Genomic DNA, 18,998 nt, shown 5'->3' with positions numbered 1-18,998 from the left:
CATTTCAAAAATAACACCAAGAAGAAAACCTTGAAGATCAAAGCAGAGCCCATCAATGGCTTTCACATTTGAGAAAAAACAGGTAACTTTTGAGCAAGTCCAAAGAAAGCTAGAGAGAATTTGCATTTTAAAAAAGTATTTATTTAGATATCTGTTGCTCTTAAATTACAAAAGTTAAAAAGAGCATGCAGTGCACTGACGCACTGATTACTTCTGAAGCTGTTTTCAGGTGTAAGATGGCTTCAAGATACGACAACTCAGCATGATCCAAATTCAACTATCCATTTCTCGTATTTCTCAATGTCCGCAGCAGATACAGACTTAGAAACCTTCTTTAAAGCTATTTCAAAGTCTTCCATCGTTGTTGGCATGTGCATTTCATCTCGAGAAAGATTTCTTATCTCTTCTGGTGTCAAGCCTTCAATGCGCCTTCTCATAGCCATCAGCGATGCATCTCTATTACGTATATGTTGCAGGGAGGAAAAAGCAAGAAAAGAAGAAAGTAGTTATTCAGTAAAGGATGATGAGTTTACTTGCTCAAACATCCCAGTTGAGCTGTTGCGTTCAAAAAAAAAAGGCATAAATAATTCTAAACTTTTCTAGGAAGCTCCCTTATTGCCTGGACAGCCTGCAATACTATGCTGTCTGTATTTTTCAAACACTGATTTATTGCTGGATCTTCCAATAGCTGTTATACTAAATACACAGGTGAAAGAATGCTTTACTTCTACCGTGTACAGAAGAGATGGAAAGTTTTGAATGTTTCCTGGTCCAAATAGGTCTGCTTCTAACAAAGAGAATATCTGACTCCAGCCTATACTTTCAAAACAAAACGTTAATCTACAAAACCTGTTCAGCCTTTGGCTCCTCTAACTTCTGGCCTCAATAAGCATTAAGTGCATTGTTTTTGTACTGCATTGACTGCACATGAATTTCCAACACTAATACAAGAAGTAGCAGATGATGAGCAGAACGCTTTCACAAATGGATAGTGCTGAAAGACTACAGTTCTTGCTAATTCCTTGTTAATAAAGCTTATTTTAAAAAGTAAACACTGTTAATTTTGTCCAGCAGTCAAAAAAGAAGGAAGGGTAATTCAGGTGATATCACAACAGAGTCATGTCACAGTAGTAGGTCAGGATCCAGGAAAAAAAAAAAAAAAAATCTTATAGGGCATTTTAGAAGGATTTTGAAAGATGGTAACAGCATTTCCATTTCGATTTTGTCCCCCCAAAGGAAACGATAACCAACAGACTTTTGCATTCTAACTGTGAAGAACTATTTATCAAGTTCATGAATACAATAACTAGAACCTTAGAGCAGCAGCAGCAACAACAAAGAGCTGCCTTGTTAAATTCCATCTTAGTTAAATGTCACCATGCTTTGCTGCTACGTCATCATTTATGAACTACAAGCCAGCCTTACACAATCTGGAAAGGAGAAGGGGGGAGTACACTGTGCATCTGATTTACCTCCAGTGCAGCTGCCAAGACTTTCTCACATAAAGTCATTTTTCTGACAGTCATTCTAACTCCAATTCTTAGCACTTTCTCAAAAACACTCTTAGTAGTTGGAGAAGCACCAAAGCTATCCTCAAAAAAATAAGGAACCACCCACCAGAATACACAGTGAGAGTCTGTTCCATTCCAAATGCCTGTCAAGCTTCACTTTGCTCAACAAAACAATTTCAATTCAGTTCCAGCTGATACCCAATACACAATTTAGATGCAATTTTACATTTCCTGAATATATTTGCTGGTTGTTTTTTTTTTTTTTAAATGAAGTTCTATCTTAACTCTGTGCTGACTGTTAGGAACTGCCCTGTATAACTCTGACTACTTTCCATTCTGGCTCAGCAAACACTGGATTTTACTTCAAGTTGTTTAAGGTAGGAGAACAATTTGAGCAAGCCAGAGTCCTTGGCTCACTTCTTTCCTGTTTGGCTTACGTCACTAGCAAGGACTTATATTTCAGAAGTTTGAACTTTACTTTTGTGTTTGTATACTGCTTCTGAACTTATATAAAAGCCCTGTCAAATCAGCCATAAGTCTTCTGTCTCAATGTAAATGAAGCAATCACGTCTAAAAATCCTTTTTCCCTGATGCCAACAACAAAGTGTAAATACACAGACTAATCTGAGTACTTCCTTATTAATTTCAAATCACGCACATCCAGACTCCAGCTTCTCTGGATTTCTAGTTGCTGTCACCTCAGTCGCTCTAAGGAGATCACCACAGATGACAGACCTGGACATTTCTGTATTTGTTTTCCTGTACTATTTGTCTATATGAACTTTGATTAAAACTAAAAAGCAACAGTATAATTAGAAGTCACAAATATGGTAATGATTCTGAACAACTCTATTAGTATTCAGTGCAGTATGAATTACAAATAACAAATACTGTATCTAGAAAAGCAAACAGTCAGGTAACAGAAAAAACAAAGTGCAGCTAAACCACTCAAAGTAATAGGCTAAACAGAGTCTTGTGTTACACACAAACCTCTATTAGCACAAACTACTTTCAAAGTACAACCAATGCCAAAACCCAGCAGAACATCACCACAAATTCAACTCTCAGATCCACACACAAAGCAAATCTGTACCATACTCATTCACAGCACCAACTGCATTGTTTTCCCAAATGTTGTGCAAGGATTTTTCTGGAAGTAATACCACGCCTCCAAACTCTTCAGTAACCCTCCTGAGAGCGCCTTTGGTGTCAGCTTTGCCTACGGGCCACACAGATCCCTGCAGCACGACACACTGTCCTCTCATTTGCACTGACAAACACTTGCAGAGCTGTCTGTATTAAGAAGTGGATCTGTTTTTGAGGAGAGTGATGAGACATTTTTAACCTGGAACAGTTAGTTCTCTTAGCCTGCTCAAAGCACAGCCCCACAACCGTTGTGCTGACACACAACTGGAGGTCCAGGCTTTCAATGCCACTCCTTAGTGCTACCTCCAAATCCTGAAAGCATAGTTATACAGGTGCTTATGAGATGACAAAAGCATCCGGACAAGTTTCAGTTCTTTGTCGCTTGCTGCTGGTTCTGTAGTTTGTCATCTCTGCATGAAGGGGAAAGGGATAATTGGGGGAAGGCTTAGCAAGTATTTAAATAAGAATGCTAACAGGATTCTTGGTTGCATTAGGCAAAGTATTGTCAGCAGGTCAAGAGAAATGACCCTTCCCCTCTTCTCAGCACTGGTGAGGGCAAACCTGGAGTGCTATACCATATATTCTGGGCTGCTCAGTTGCTATTATCTGTTACTTCTCCAACAGAATATCCATTTTTATGGCCTCAGTGGAATGACTGTAAGCCTGCAGGGTTGAAGTCTATCATCCTGTGGACATTCCCCACACAAGGAATTTTGCATACATAAAAGAACGTAGAGTTTACCTAAATCATACTATGCCGCAACTGCTCTTCATTATTATCTTATGAAAATACCAAACATACACAAAGAGTAATGTAGCATTTCATCTTTTAGCTGTATGTAGAAGACAAGTTACAATCTGCTCTTATCCAACAACTTAAAGTAAATTAGTTTCGTTACTTTAAAAACAGCTTTCTCAGTTTGTAGCAGTGGTAACACAGATGACGTAATGTTAACATACCTGCATACGTTGGTAATGTCTGCACCTGAATAACCCTCCATTTTCTCAGCTATATTTGCAAGGTCAACATCATCAGCCAGTTCCAGCTCCCGCAGATTTATTCTTAGGAGTTCCTCTCTACCTTTTGCTAATTAAAGAACAGAAATCAAGGCTATACAATCTGGTTTCTGAATGCAAATAGTAAATTGGAGAGAGCTGAGGAGGAAGGATGACCAAAGGATTCTGCACTTGCTATAAAAGTAACAATATTCAATGCTTAGATTTAACCTGATTCTGAATTTGTAAATAAATTTGCATAGATATATCAACAAGATTATTTATTTAAACAAGTGATCAAAACAAAAGAAAGATTGACACAGCTTTGATTTCAGCCTTTTCAGCCCCTTCTCTCCTCAAATCTTTATACCTGATGGTAAAGGAATGTAAATTCTCTTTTCTAGTCTCCTTCTTAGGGCTTCGTCAATATCCCATGGAAAATTAGTAGCTGCAAGTACCATGACCATTTTAGAAGGATCATCATTTTCAGTGGCTCCTCCAACACCTGCATTGGAGAAAAAGAAGAAGTAAAATGTACGTATGCTTATATTAAGTTTGACACATAGAGAAAATAATATCCATGATTCTATAATATTAAAGCAGCAAACCAAGTGTAACAGAAATGATACAGTGCAATAAAATTCCAGTTCTTATCTGTCAAGAAAAAATGGAGACGCAGTTTAGTTAGAAGCAATGACTTTGGCTGTATGGGGTCAGGAAGTTCCTCCCTACCACATCTAGAACACTTCTACGGTAATTACTCCCATTTCCCATTACACCATTTGGAATCTTCACACCAATGTCATGCAATGGCTGCAGGGAGAAAGGGACCAGCCATGAAAACAAACCAGCTAAGCACCACAGTCACCTCTCCTCAACAGTATTCACTAACAGCCATGCTAAACCAGCATTAATCCCCTACAAAAGCTTCCTCACTTCTGAAGTCAGGCCAAATGTTTTACATACTTGGTTGGATTCTTACAAACTGCTGCTGAAGTGAATGTTCAAATTTGTTGAACTAAATCACAATTTCTTTGAGACAGAGAAATCACTTAAATCTCCACAGCACTATAAAACTCCTGCTAAGTTAAGAAGTTTTATTTCTTAATATATATTATTGTAGATTATATTTTATATTTATAATAAATGTATGTATCATATACATAAATAAATATCATAAATAAATAATTAAATAAATAATATTTATTATGTATTTTATTATATATATTTAAATAATTTCTTAAAATTATTTAACTTGGCTAGGCTCTGGATTACTGTTCTGATTTGCGCTGTGGAACAGCCATGGTACCGAGTATGGCTGAAAATTTGCATGTATAAAAACATTTATGAACAAAAAAAAGAACTTCAAGTAATTCTAAACAACAAAACTATGCTTGAATTATAAGAACAAGCTTGGCTGCTAGTTCAACTCAGACCTAAAAGGGCATCAACATCAGAGAGACAGAATATACAAGTCTCCTGACCTTCAGGATTTATCACAAATTACTGCATATGCTCACACTTTCCAGTTGCTCCTTTCTTTTCCCTTCTTGCCAAAAGAGCATAAGGGTGCTTCTAATACTACAGCTGTGTAAGTTTTATTTATTTGCTGCCTATTAAGCAAATAACTATAATGAAATAGTGTTTTAAGAAGCTAATTCTCCAGATCCTTTCTACAAAACAGTTTTTTTTCATTTTTCTTTTTTCTTTAGGAGGGGAAGAAAAAAAAAAGGAGATCCCAAAGAGGTGTAATGATTGTATTTGTTGAAGTTTAAATTGAAACAGGTGACAGTTATTTTGAACCACTCCTCCAAAACCAAGTAAAAAGCAGATAATATTCTAGGTAACCACTCAAATGCCATCCTGGCTGCTACATTTATATTTGAGGAAGACACTTTCTTCCTTCTGCAGCCTTGAAATCTTGCATTCTCTACTGAATCTTTTTTATTGTAGGTTAATATCTGAGGTCCTTGCTCAGATGATAAAAGACAGTTTCATAACAGGTTGTTATTTTCTTTCTTCCATACTGGCAGTTGGTGCATTGGTATATTTTTACTCCAATTGAATGTAAGCCCTTCAAATAAACTGCTTCTGAAGAAAGAAGTTTGGATTTATTTATTTTCCTCCATCAAGCTTCCTCCAGCCCCAAGGGATTAGGTTATTTACCATCCATTTGAACTAGCAGTTCTGCTTTCACGCGTCGGCTAGCCTCATGCTCTTCTGAAGTTCCCCGTCGACTACAGATAGAGTCTATTTCATCAATAAATATGGTTGTCGGGGCATAAAATCGAGCCTAAAGGAAACGAAAGATAAATGAGAAAGTGAAATGGCAGCCTACTCACATTTAAGAAACAACAGCACAGTCAGATCAGAGTAATGAAACATACATCCCAATGAATCAGCTCCTAAGCATCAAACTACACCCAACCATCTGCCTCTGACCACTGCACACGCTCATGAAGTGTATCCATTAATGACATCTGAGCAGAGTAGATTTTGGTAGACACAACCGCCAAGGCTACAACAAACATTTAGTAACGTTAAATTTGCACACATTAGGAATATAATTTCTAATTTTGTGAAAGATCTCACAGAATACTTGAATAAGAACTTGGATAAAGTTAGGTGTACCATTAGTCCTAAGACATCATGACATGGAACCTGTCCAAAAGCCAGATCAACTACAAGATAACTTCACCTTTCCAACAATGAGAGAAGTTAAACAAGGGTTTCTGATAGTAAAGTCACTGTCCTACAGCAGTTAAACTATATTCCCTTGTGTACACTCATTTCTGATTGATGGTCATTATATTAATATCAACATCAATATCAATATTAACTTATTTAATATGGTCACACTGTATTTTAAAATCTTCTCTTTCCTGACTACTGTAATTGCAGCTCTGCTGCCCCTTTCAGTACTGGGGACCCTGGCAAACACTGCATGCAAACCTGGTAACACAGAAAATAGTGCATGTTCTGTGCTGTTTTCAAGTGCTATGAGCTCTGAAGCCAACTACATACTTCATACAGTTTGAAAGCCTACTTATTTTAAAGTACAACAACAACAAAAAAAGCTACACACAACAAAACATGTACAGCCTAACTAGGGTTCCCACCCAGAAAGCAATTATATTCAATTTCCAGATTTACCTTCAGGTTTGTTCTATAGGATCATCAGCTCATAGATAGATAGCTACTTTCTACCATAACAAGTTAACCCTGAAAATAAAATGATCCACTTTTTTCAGTTAAGAAGTTGTACACTAACAACTAGATTCTCAGTGTACATAGCCAATTCAGAAGGCTCCAAAGCATCTGAAGTTTGGAGAGCTCTTTTATTTTTCCCACTTATGCTATAAATTCTAACACTTGGGAAGCTTTTACTATTCCAGAAGTAATTCTGCTTCATCATTTCACTATTTATGCTAAGAAATTTCAATCACCATTTCAAAGAGCAAACGAACAAGTTTCTCAGATTCTCCCCTGTATTTTGAGGTAAGTGTGGAAGAAGAAACATTGAAAAAAGTAGTCTTGCATTCAGTTGCTACAGCTTTTGCCAGAAGGGTCTTTCCAGTACCAGGAGGACCAACCATCAACACACCCTATTAATATAAGAAAAGAACTACAGTTAGGACAAGAATCTAAACAGACAACTTCACAATTTGATTAACAGTACAATAGGAATGCCAGATGTAAACTTTCTGTTGAGAAGTTACTCAAAGGTAAGTAATTATTATTGCTTACTCGCAACGAAATAGCTGAAGATAGTAATTATCTGACACCATTATTTTGTTAGTATTATTTGCCATAATTTTATTATTAAAAAGTGGAAAGAATTTATATAAACTGTAAGACACCTGTAATTTCTTGTTGCTCCAAGATCCAATCCCAGAATCCTACTTATGATCACAGGATCAGATTTTTTCATACCTTCCATGGTCTTCTAATTCCCTTAAAAAACTCCGGCATCCACATTGGTAAAACTACAGCTTCCTTGAGCAGTTTTTTAGCTTCTACTAAATCAGCAATGTCATCCCTGACAAGAAAGAGAAAGTTGTTTCACAGATTCAGACAGGCTGAAAAGAATCAGTCCACAGCTCAAATTGATGTGCAACGGAACTCATCAGTATTTGCCTGAATTATGGAAGAATCATTATATAACGATCTGATGAAGTTCTAGTGGCAAAATCCTATGACTACTGCAAAGAACAGTTGACAGACTCCAGCTGGTTGCAAACACAAAAACCAGACATCACTATTTTACTAAAACCTCACTGTTCTTATTCACAGAAAGAATAAGCAGAATAAGGCATTTTGCGTAAACTTATGTAACCCAAATTATGCTTTCCTCTTTTGTTGACAGGTTGGCTGATTCTGAAACTTAAATATAATCTTCTATCAATAAGAAAACCAGCTAGTAAAGGCTAGTAAACAGACATCAATAAAAACGTTGAATTCTTTTTTGAAGTTACAAGAGTATTAATTCTTAAAAATCTTACAGGCTAACCTTTTTTTCTTGAGGATAACTCTAAGGGCAAACCACTCATCAGCTATGTCCAAGTAACATTTTGGTTACAAAACACACACAGGTAGAAAAGTAGTTTCAAATATGAAGTTGTAATTTAAGATTCAGTGTACGAATAGTATGATTTATTCACATACTGAACTGAAGTATATGTCAGTTGTCCTATGCATACACAGTTCTTAGGGTTTGTGGGAGTGTTTTTTAAAGCCTGCTTTATTTGCCAGATTTTTACTCACTTAATCCCCACAAAATCACCTAAGCTTGGAAACATTCAGAACACAAAACCACCTTTGTATAAGGTTTAATATTTAACACGTTTATGTAAAGGCGTTGACACGTGGCTACATTTTATACTGGCAGTCACATCACATCCAGTGAGACCTGAAAGGGTTCCCATATTGACATAATTTCATTGTAAATTGGTTATCTTTCTCAGTATGCCCCTGGGTAGGAAAACAGGTGGTTTAAAATGATGAGGCACTGGCAGACAACAGAATCTTTTACACTGCAAAATATTATCCCTGCATTGGTTTCAAGACTCTTAGCAGAGATTGAGAAGCTTTGCATGGGTGACTAAAAAGTTCTAAAAATATTCAACTACCCAAGAGGCTTAGCTTACTTAATGAGCAAGGAAAGCTTGCATGTACTTTTTATATGTAAACAATTAAGCATTTAGCTTATTCTGTCATATCATAAGGAGGGAAAAGAAACAACAATTAATTAAGATCTAGCAGCAGTACCCAAACTTACCATCGAATGTTGGGATTTTGAGAAATTATATCTCTTTCCAAAGCTTCTACTAAATCTTTATCATATCCAGTACTATCAAATTTCTTTGGTTCAGACTCCGAAATTTCAGACGCGGATTTGTTCTACATAGAAGGAATATAGCAGTGTAAATACATAACTAATGTTATAAAAATCCATTAGTAGCATAACCAAGTCCGTAAGTTTTTCAGAGGTGACATAAAACAGCACAGAAGATGTGGGGTGTCCATATCACTGTTACACTGTACTATCTGTTTGGATTACCCACAGTTCTGGACCACCCTAGTTCAACTTCCTTCTCCCCAAAGGCAACACACCACACTGATGCAGTTTCTTTGCTTCAGTAAGTTAAACATTCCAACAGCCAACGCTGACAAAACAGGGAAAAAAAATAGAAACAAAGCAAAGAAAATCCCACACCATCCTGCCTCAGCATGTATATTTTCTTCTGAATGAGAATCATCATTCAGAGAATGCAATATATATAACCTCTACTAACTAAAATCAGGGAACTTCAGAGGCAAATATTCCCACCCTGGTAGTTTATACTGTTTTCTTGGGTCACTACGTAAGGTTGTTGGGACTACCAGAGACTCTACTATATGGCTAGTTGATTTATTCAGACTGAAAAACAATGTATTTATTGTCAGTAAGATTACTCTGCTCATCAGCTAGATTTATGGAAATCAGACCATCAGCAAAAACTCACGCAATTGAATCAAAAAGAATGGATCCTGGATCCTTCTCTTTCATGAAATATGTCAGATTTGTTTGCTTTAAACTGAGAAGAGTCTGGAGCTAGTAACAGACCTCAACATAAAATAAGCAAAAAACTCTAAGATTAAATAAGTTCTGAAATGCTTTTCAACAGCGTTGTCAATTTCAGCATTAAATATACACAAGCAATAGAAACTCACACAGACATTGCATTTGAACAAGCTCCACCAACGTTTTCAGTAATTGAGTGATATAATCTTAAACAATTATCTTCAAATTGCAGTAAACAAGCCCACAGTTAGCAGATCACTTCCTTTAGATGGGTTCATTACTAGGTTTTTGTTTGTTTGAATTAATGTACTTTGCACCTTTTAGTAAGCAAGGTTGTCCCCTAAAGCAAATATACTTTTGAAGGTGAGATTAAAACTGCCATGCTGACATAAACAAAGTAAACAGTTTACAGGCATCTGGCCTTATAAAATACTCAAGAAAACAAGAAGGTTCTAAACGCCAAGAAGCCATCTACAAACTTACCTTCTCCTCTTTTCCTTTATTTTGCTGATCCTTCTTTTCCCGGCCGCGCACTGCCTTTCCTTTATCGTTGAGATTTCGAGAAGATGGACGGTGAGGGCCTCTAACAGCTGCACTTATACGATTATTGTGACCTCTGCAGTCACTGTATTGGGCGGATTGACGTTTCCTGGGTCCTGGTGAAGGTCTAATTAGTTGTAACACATGTAAAAAGCCTCAGTATAAAGCCACCAGTGAGCATTAAACAACTACATTATTTTGCTCAAGATAAGAATCTGTGTATATTAATTATATTTCACTCACCACAACTAAAGGTACCAACAATATTACAAGTCACCACACCGAACTATGTTGACCAGAATCAACACAAACATTTTTATGTAGTCACTAAAAAATTCACTTTCCTTTTGCCATAATCTCTAAAGCTCTTAAAGCAAGCTCTTTTCATATTGGACAAATGAAAGTAATTCTGGCATTATGGAGCTTAGTAAAACATGAACAAAACCAATATATTTTATCCCTGTTACAATTATCCCTCACTTTCCTACCCACATAAACAAAGGTTTCTTGGGAATGACAGCACTATTTTTACATCCTCAAGGGGGGAAAATGGAAAAAAAACAATCTGATCTCTGTCACCACTGTCCATCATTCTATTGCTGGAATAGCTTAGGACAACATAAAAGAGAAGACAACTTGCAATGTTACAAGCAGATATCTTTTTTGCTTTAAAGAGAAACACAGAGAAACAGACACAAAATGAAATAAAAAGCATTTCTGAACACTAATCAAGATCTCTTATTAAAATTTCCCAAAGGAAAAACGCACACTAATTTGTCTTTATCTCTCAAAGAACACTTCTCAGAACCTGCAGCTTACGAAAGAGGAAAATGAATACAGTCTGGATATTCCTGTTACAATTCAAGGAAACACAATCATTTAGGTTGGATGGGGCTTCTTAAGTCCTAGTCCAACCTCCTTGTCCAACCAGGGTTATCTACAGCAGGTTGCTGAGGGCTGTGTACAGTCAGATTTTGATTCTAACTCTGGAGACTACAGCCTCTCTTGACAACCTGTGTTTATGTCTGTTCCTACAATGAAGGAGCATTTTGTTATGTTCTGGTCGAATTTTGTGCATTTCAATTTATGTCTTGCTTTATGACCTGTCACTGACTAGGTATAGGTATTACTGAGAGAAGTCTGGCTCCCTATTTTCACTCCCTCTCATCAGTTACTTATACACATTAACAAGATTCCCCTGAGCTTTCTCTTCCCCAGGCAGAAGACTCCCAGCTCCTTTAGCTCTCCTCATAAGAGGTATGTAACCATCTTTGCTGGTCTGTGCTGGACTTGCTCCATTAACTCCATCTCTCCTGTACTGGGAAAGCCAAAACTAGGCAGAGCGCTCCAGGTATATAGTGACTTGCTTCTAGGTAGGCCTTCTGCCACCGATCACAACCCTCTGAGCTCAGTCATTCAGCAAGTTTCTAAATCCATTGATCTTGTTCACTTATTTAACTCATATTTTGTCAGCCTGTGATGATGCTGTAGAGACAGTATCAAAGGCTCTACTGAAGTTGAGGTAAATGGCATCTACTGCTCAGCCATTATCCACCAAGTTAGTCACCTCATTGTAAAGGGTAATGAGGCAGGTCAAGTATCATTTCCTCTTTGTAAATCCATGCTGACAACTCCTGATCATCTGCTTGTCCTTCATGAGTTTGGAAATGTCTTCCAAAAGGAATCTCCCTACCGTCTTCCCAAGGATTATTTGCCTATGTCCAAAGCACTCTTCCTTGTTGATTCCTTAACTACCTGTGCTACGAAGTCACCATCAGTGCACCTCCCACATCAGAAACCTCCCACATTGTTTGAGCCATGCTGTGCTGTCCTTCTAGTAGGTGTCAGGTGATACGTATGAGACCTCCTGTTCGAAATTAGACTGCTCTGAGCACATACAATTAAACTGGTATCATAATGGACTTCATTTTTAAATCCAGGTTCTTTTCTAAATCCAGTACACTCACAGATACATTTTTTCCATGGGCCTTCCTAAAATTCCAGCATGAGTGAGTTACCAGCCAAGTTTAAGTTTGGAGGTACCTCTACAAAACAGACAATGGAAGACTGATTTGGAAAGCATTTATCCAAGTCAGAAGATGAGTTCTGACATTTCATTCAAGATTAATCAGGATAAATTACCTTCATAAAAGTTGAATTTAACTGATTCACAGGAGGAAGTTTGTCAAAACCATACAATTGCTTCAGGGTGAAATGCAAATTAAGGATCAAGAATATGCTAATGATAAGATCATAAGTATTAAAGTCTTTTCACTCTCCAAATGGAGTATCAACCAACCTACACTTGTGTTTATGAGTATTTAGCCACCTCTGCATTCCATCACAAAACTCAAAATAAGGGAATAATCTGACACCTTAATTCCATCAAAATTAGTGTGATCTGCTATCTCAGTACAGAAATGTACAGAAATGATTCCAACACAATAACCAGATTTTCTCTGTGGCTTTTCCAAATTACAATCAACAAACACTCAACCAACTGGCATGGTAAATGGAACAGAAAGAGTTCTTTCCATCAAATCTTTTCTTCTTTAGTAGTATGAATTTGTGTCTTCTCTTGAATGTTTTAAAACACTGGAAGTTCTGTCCCACAGACTCTAATAGTTTAAAAAGCTTGAATGAAATTGGCTAGGGGTGTTCCAGTTATTAAATAAGATAAACAGAAACAATGTGAACAAAGGACCCATTTCTTTCAGAGAGTAGGCTTAAAATAAATCTGTCAGAAACAGCCTGTAGGCTCAGAGCCTCAAAGAACAGCTTGATGATACAGCTAAGCTGGTTACCTTCTGTCAAAAAGCACAGTTACATGCCTGTCTTGCATGCACTCCTGTCCTGTCCTTCATGCTATCACTAGCATTTGTTAGAAACTCCAGCTAACTAGTGCAGAAAGCTAGCCTCAGGCAAAACAAAACAGAACAAGCAAACAAAAGACATTTTGTTGGTTTGGGTTTTCATTTTGTTTAACAGAAACTATGCAGATGGTGTGTTACATATAAGTCATGTATGCTCTGGAACAAAATCTTCACAGGAACGGGCTGAAGTCAAAGCACACTTTGCCCTGTGTGTTAATACAAGTTTCTTACCTTCGTTCAGCAGGTACTGGCAAAGACCATACTTCTGCATCATGAGCCGGTAATTCTTGTTGTGAAGCTTTCAGTGGAGTACTGTCTAGTTTAAAACTCTCTAATGTTTTCATTATATCTTTCACGTGCTTGGCTTCCACACTTATCTCCTGCCAAACCTGATAAATAGAAAAAAAAAAAAAAAAAAGAAAAAAAAGGAGGATTAAACAGTGAAAGTTAGTAAGTTTGTAGCAATCTTCTGCTTAAGACTATGTAATGCCTGGATGGATTTCACAAAGTTTCATAAACAACCCGATTCTACTTTGCTAAGCCAAGATATTAAAAATGTTCTTCTGCTTTTCCCAGCATGTTTAAGGATTAAGGAAAAAAATTTGAATGTAATACCAAAGAGACATTTGACAAACTGTTTAATAAACATTATACGTGAAAAGAGAATGAAACTTTATAGAGGGAACGTCAGTGAAGAATTAACGTCTTGGGACTAAGATAACTTAATATGGAAGACATAACTCAGTTTCTATTAAGAATCTGTAAGCCCCGCTACTGAAACAGGGATTATGTGAAATATGATTACTGAGAATAGTATTAGCTAGAAAAAAATGCCAATAAACTTCAGCACAACAGGGGCACAGTTCAGCAAGAAGACAGTGCACTACTGGCTCCTCACAGATGTTTCACAGTCTAGTTTGTCAGTGTCAGAGCATAATGAAACCTTAAATATATACATATTACAATACTACAGTTCATCAGAGAATTATATAAGTACTCCTATGCTTCTGTACACCATCAACAAAGCAATTTTTGCTAGTTTAATGCTTTACTCTTAGAATGACCTACAAATGCATTATTTACCTGTTGCCATTTCTGCTGCAGGTACGTATCTCTGACAGAGCAGAGGTATTTATTTATCTGGTCAAGAACTCCCTGATAGTAGACCATTGCAGAGTCATAGTTTCCCAGTAAGGCATATTCACGGGCCAGCTTTACATTCTCACTGATCATAACAAGGCTCATGTTCAACATGAAGCTGAAAAAGACAGCAAACACTTATATTGAGGAAAAAATATCCCACAATCCAGGAAGAAAACACATTTTTGCAACTATTTTTATGTTACTGTTACCCTAACAAGCGTATCTAAATACAGAAGTAGGAAATACTTGGTTAGTAAAAGGGTTCTAGAACGTATGTTGTACATACAGAAAGATAATTGTTTCTCTATTGAAAGAAGTGGAACTTCTCATTTCACGCAAGACAGACTCTGTTGAAAAGTATATGCAAAACATGCAGATTTAATATGCATCCTTACAAGCCAGAACTGCGGACACTCCTTCCCTCTTTGCACTACTGTAAGACAATTTGGTATCTTACTGTTATTGCTACAACATCCTCCATACTATAACCATTCTAGTTAAGAACAACAACAAAAAAAACAACCAAAAATCCCAAACCTTTCCTTCAGATGCATTAGGTTCATATTTTTGCCTTATTGTTTCACGTATACAAGTTTATCAGAAGGGTACATGCAGACATAGTGGAAAACACCATTTGTTCCTCATTCCTCCCCCCCCCCGGTTTTTTTAAATATATTTTATTTTATTTTACAGTTCTTCAGTTTTATCTAAGGACTCCTTGAACCAAGTCTCCACACTCCATGCTCAGCCTGCCCTTCTATCACCTTCATTTTTGCCCTTAAAGAGAGACTCTTGAAAAACTTTGGGACGGCTAAGGAAAGGAAAAGCCAGAATTGTTTTGTGTGTGGCATCCCACTTGGTTTAACATCTTGTTCAAACCATGCTAATATTCCCACAAGTGCTTTTTCTGTCAGCAAATACTACGGAATGTGACCTCTTTGTAGATTAGCACAACCTGCACTTTTAGATGAGAATAGCACTACAACTATTAACACAAGTACAGCAATAACCAGACCAGAACATCAAGCAAATATAGTAGTAAGTAGACATAGACTTAGTCTTCACAATTCAGCCTTTGTTCACATAGCAGTCCTCCTCTGTTTTACACATCATTTACACATCCCATTCCACTCCTTGCTAAGATACCTGCACCATCTCTATTTTTCCTGTTGCTTACTCACCAAGAATTCACCTCTTCTCGATTTTCTAGAACCAAGCACAGAAAACATCAAAATAAGCAAATAAACAAGCCCGTGAGAGTCATCTTGCTCTCATTTCAGTACCTTTACCCTGTACCAGTAAGAAGCAATTGCAGACAAGCAATTACTGCTAAGCCCTGGGATGAAGCATACTTGATACAGATCAACTATTTAAAGAATGTAAGAAGCACTATATTCACATGTGCAATAAAACAACTTAAGACCAAACATATTTCATGACCAGATCATGGTGAAACTTGGACACATTACCAGAGGTTTCAGAAGTCATACCGCACACCAGATAATCCACAGCTAAAATGTGACGTCCCCTCTGTAAGGAGGAGCTGCTAAGTACAAATCAAACATTTTAAGGCTTCCTCTCCTCCCTTCTCTTTTCCCCTCCCAAGTAATTTTATGTATGGATAAATAAATGTTGATCCATTCTCGAGCCAACACAACTTTTTCTTTCCTTTCTCCACCTGCCTGCTTCCCCTTGAAGCAGCCAGCTGCTGAGAAAAGTTTCAGCCTTAACAGCAAAACTTGGCAGCAGCGGAATTGGAGAGGGGCCCCACTAGCCCACATGCACACATGTGCAGGGCCATGCAGGAGGGATGGCACCTGCAGGGCTGCATCTGGAAGCTTGCTACCAGAGCCTGCACCACGCAGCTCACTCTGCCCAGAGACTTGCTGAGCCGGCCACAGCCACATCTGCAAACTGGTATGGTTCCTGTGACCAGCAACTACAAAGACTGCCATGTCCCTGTGTGATTAAGCTCTGGAGACACAGCTTGACTTGGGAGTATTGTTGGTTTTTTTAATCTCAGGAGAAAGAGCCTGAAGATATTTGTCAACTACTGCCTGGATCATCAAGCAAATGTTACTGAAGTTTTACCTGCTATATTTAGGAGCAAGCTTTTCCACCCGTGCTCATCCTACCAGATACACCTGTTTGCCTGTCCTGAGAATTCAAACCCATGACTAACACCTCTAAAATCACAAGTTGAGCAAGATGCTAATAAACATTCTAAAAATCAAGTAACAGCAAGTTACCAGAGCCAAACCAGACTTTCAAACACGGTGAGCAGTACATAAGTGGAAAAAAAAAAAATAATAATAATACGAAACATGCTGAATACTGGCAGAGCGATCTGAGCAGAACAGGCAATTCTGCTTAAATACCAGAGATGGGACACAGAACATAATAAAACAACTCTTGTATTGGTTCATGCTGACTCACAAGAAGAGCAGAGTTTGGAGCTGCTCCCAGACACGTGCCTCCTGTGCAGGACAGCTGCTGGCTCAGCCCATGTCTGGACATGCTGCTGTGGCTTGCAGACAGCAGTACCAGAGCGGGTCCACTAATGCAAGCCCACAGCTTGTTGCAACTGCAGATGCTGAAGCAGCTTCAAGACAGGCAGGAGACGGAGTTAGAGCACTAATCTGAAAGCTGATTAAGGTTTGCAGCACGAAGCAGGCTGTGGCAGCTCAGAATACCATAAAAGACTCGTGTGAGAGAGGTGCAAGCACACAAACCCAGAGCTAAGCCAGACCAGAAGAAATTCAGGAAAGAATAATAAAAAAAAAAACACTCTAATTTGTAACCGCTTAATTTGTAAAGTGTTTACAAATACCTGGTGCTGTCACGTAGCCGGATGTCAGAGCAGCAGCAATGCACTTATCAGCTACAACCTTCCCGTGAATCACCCCCCGTGAAATTATCTACGTTCCAACAGCCACTGGAGGAGCAATAGGCTTGTAAAGCTCACAGCAAACAGGGCAGGACACAATCAGCCCAAGACCTCTGACTTGTAGCTTAATTCCATGTGCATACACACACCATTCTCCCTCTCTGCACTGGCTGTAAACATCCTCAGTTCTCAGGGTTGACACAAATCTTGTCACACCTTAACCCATCTCCAGTAACAAAATACATTCATATATCTTATCATTTGCTCTAAGCACCTGAAATATTCCTATGGTTTGAAACTGACAAGAGTAGCATGGGAGGAATCTAACAAAGGTTCAAGGTATTACAGCTTCTGAGAATGACATTTTGAATTTGATTTTTGTGCTTTACGTTAAAGATAACAGCTTGATCATCATCAAGAAAACACTGAGGGTATATCACGTTTCCAGCAATAACTTTATGAAATTATCAAGAAGTACCCAAAGTTCTTCACAACAGTACACGAGGATTTAGGGAGTTGAACACAAACTCAACAATGTTTCACAAAGAAATCCCCCCATATGCACACAAAGAGGAAAAAAAAAAAAAAAGATACTGAGCTGTCAGGAGGGAAGAACAAAGCCGAGCTGTCAGCTGCCATGGGTCCCCCAACCCCTCTGTCGGACCCAGAACAGCACGAGCCACGCAAGGACAGTATTCCCGCAAGACTTCCACGCCTGGCTTACACCAGTGCCAGGGTTCTGGCAGAGTGTCCTGTTACTGCAGCCTGCTAGGCAGGCTCTGACACCGAAGCAGCCATGTGAGACTCAGAAAGTTCCCTCCACAAACACAGGGAGGGGAAACCAGCAGTAAGAGCTCTCGGGAACCAATTTTCACTCCTAACACGGCGTCCCATAGTTGGGCAACGTACCTCTGAGATCCCTTCTGCCCCACTCCACAACGCGCACTGTGAGCAACTTCTGGTATCAACAAGTGCTCCTGCTGATTGCTACAGAAACGCGACGCTTACCCGCACTGCTTCTCACATGCTGCGTTTAACGGTAGTGAAAGACAGCCATCAGCAACCACAGCTGTAAGCACACTTCATATATACAAAAACTCATCGTGTACAGGAGCCGTACGCAGACGACGTCGTGTTTTCAATACTGAGCTTGTCAGAAGACTCTGAACCAACCACGGTACTCGCTCCCGTTTCACGGGGCTGGCGCTCTGAGAGAACCAGAACCACAACACCGAACTTCTCAGCAAGGCTGGAAGGAAAGGGCCTGCTGCAAAATGGATATCTAAAATATAGGCGAAAAAAAAAAACAAGCAGGAGGTGGAGAGAAAGGAGCACAAAGCGAAAGCCGGCTCCTGAGGCAGCCCCGGCCGGGAGCCCTGCGAAACAGGACGCCCCTCGCCACGGCCGTCCAGATGCAGCGCGAAGGCTCTGCTCTGAGCTCCGACCCCGGCCCGAGCCCTCCGGCCCTGCCCGCAACCCTGGCCACGCGGCGGCAGGTGCCGGGCGGGGCAGCCCTCACCTCGGGGAGGCGGCCCGGCGCCACGGCCGCCAGCGGAGGACGGGGGCGCCCCGCAGCGGGGTGAGTGCCGCGGGTCTCACCCGTACGGCCCAAAGCTCGGCGGCAGCTCCCAGCACCGCCGCTCGTTCCTCCGCCTTCCTTCTCTCCTCCGGCTCGGTAACCCCGCCCCGCTCCGCCCGCCTCCTGCCGCCGCCGCCGGTTTGAAGGCAAATCCGCTGCGTCACTTCCAGGCGGTGCTACTTACGGGTATCACGTGGGCGTCCGAAGAACATCGTTGTTTCAGTTTTACTGCTGGCTGGGTGGAGGCTGCGGGGCTTTA

General features: G+C 39.3%; 1 protein-coding gene across 6 annotated transcripts; it reads right to left on the bottom strand.

Annotated features, from left to right (window-relative positions):
• Positions 1-119: 119 nt before the first annotated feature.
• Positions 120-18,848, bottom strand: KATNA1 (katanin catalytic subunit A1). Of its 6 annotated transcripts, none has more exons than XM_042821378.1 (11): positions 18,760-18,848; positions 14,214-14,388; positions 13,362-13,519; positions 10,201-10,384; positions 8,932-9,053; positions 7,587-7,692; positions 7,100-7,258; positions 5,820-5,946; positions 4,024-4,158; positions 3,618-3,744; positions 120-456 (listed from the first exon to the last, which is right to left on the bottom strand). In XM_042821378.1, the coding sequence occupies exons 2-11, from the start codon at positions 14,382-14,384 to the stop codon at positions 258-260; spliced, it is 1,488 nt and encodes a 495-aa protein (XP_042677312.1). In that variant the 5' UTR covers positions 14,385-14,388; positions 18,760-18,848; the 3' UTR covers positions 120-257. The 6 variants fall into 6 exon arrangements, with proteins under 6 accessions (XP_042677312.1, XP_042677296.1, XP_042677289.1 ...); XM_042821362.1 differs by lacking the exon at positions 18,760-18,848 and adding an exon at positions 18,680-18,743; XM_042821355.1 differs by lacking the exon at positions 18,760-18,848 and adding an exon at positions 17,104-18,556.
• Positions 18,849-18,998: the final 150 nt, after the last annotated feature.

This window comes from Centrocercus urophasianus, unplaced genomic scaffold, assembly GCF_019232065.1.
Source record: "Centrocercus urophasianus isolate 14NV4802_14NV808 unplaced genomic scaffold, USGS_Curo_1.0 seq_10, whole genome shotgun sequence".
In the NCBI taxonomy this organism is placed as follows: Eukaryota; Metazoa; Chordata; class Aves; order Galliformes; family Phasianidae; genus Centrocercus; species Centrocercus urophasianus.
The sequence above is the reverse complement of the archived record's forward strand: the minus strand, read 5'-3'. Positions and strand labels throughout refer to the sequence as shown.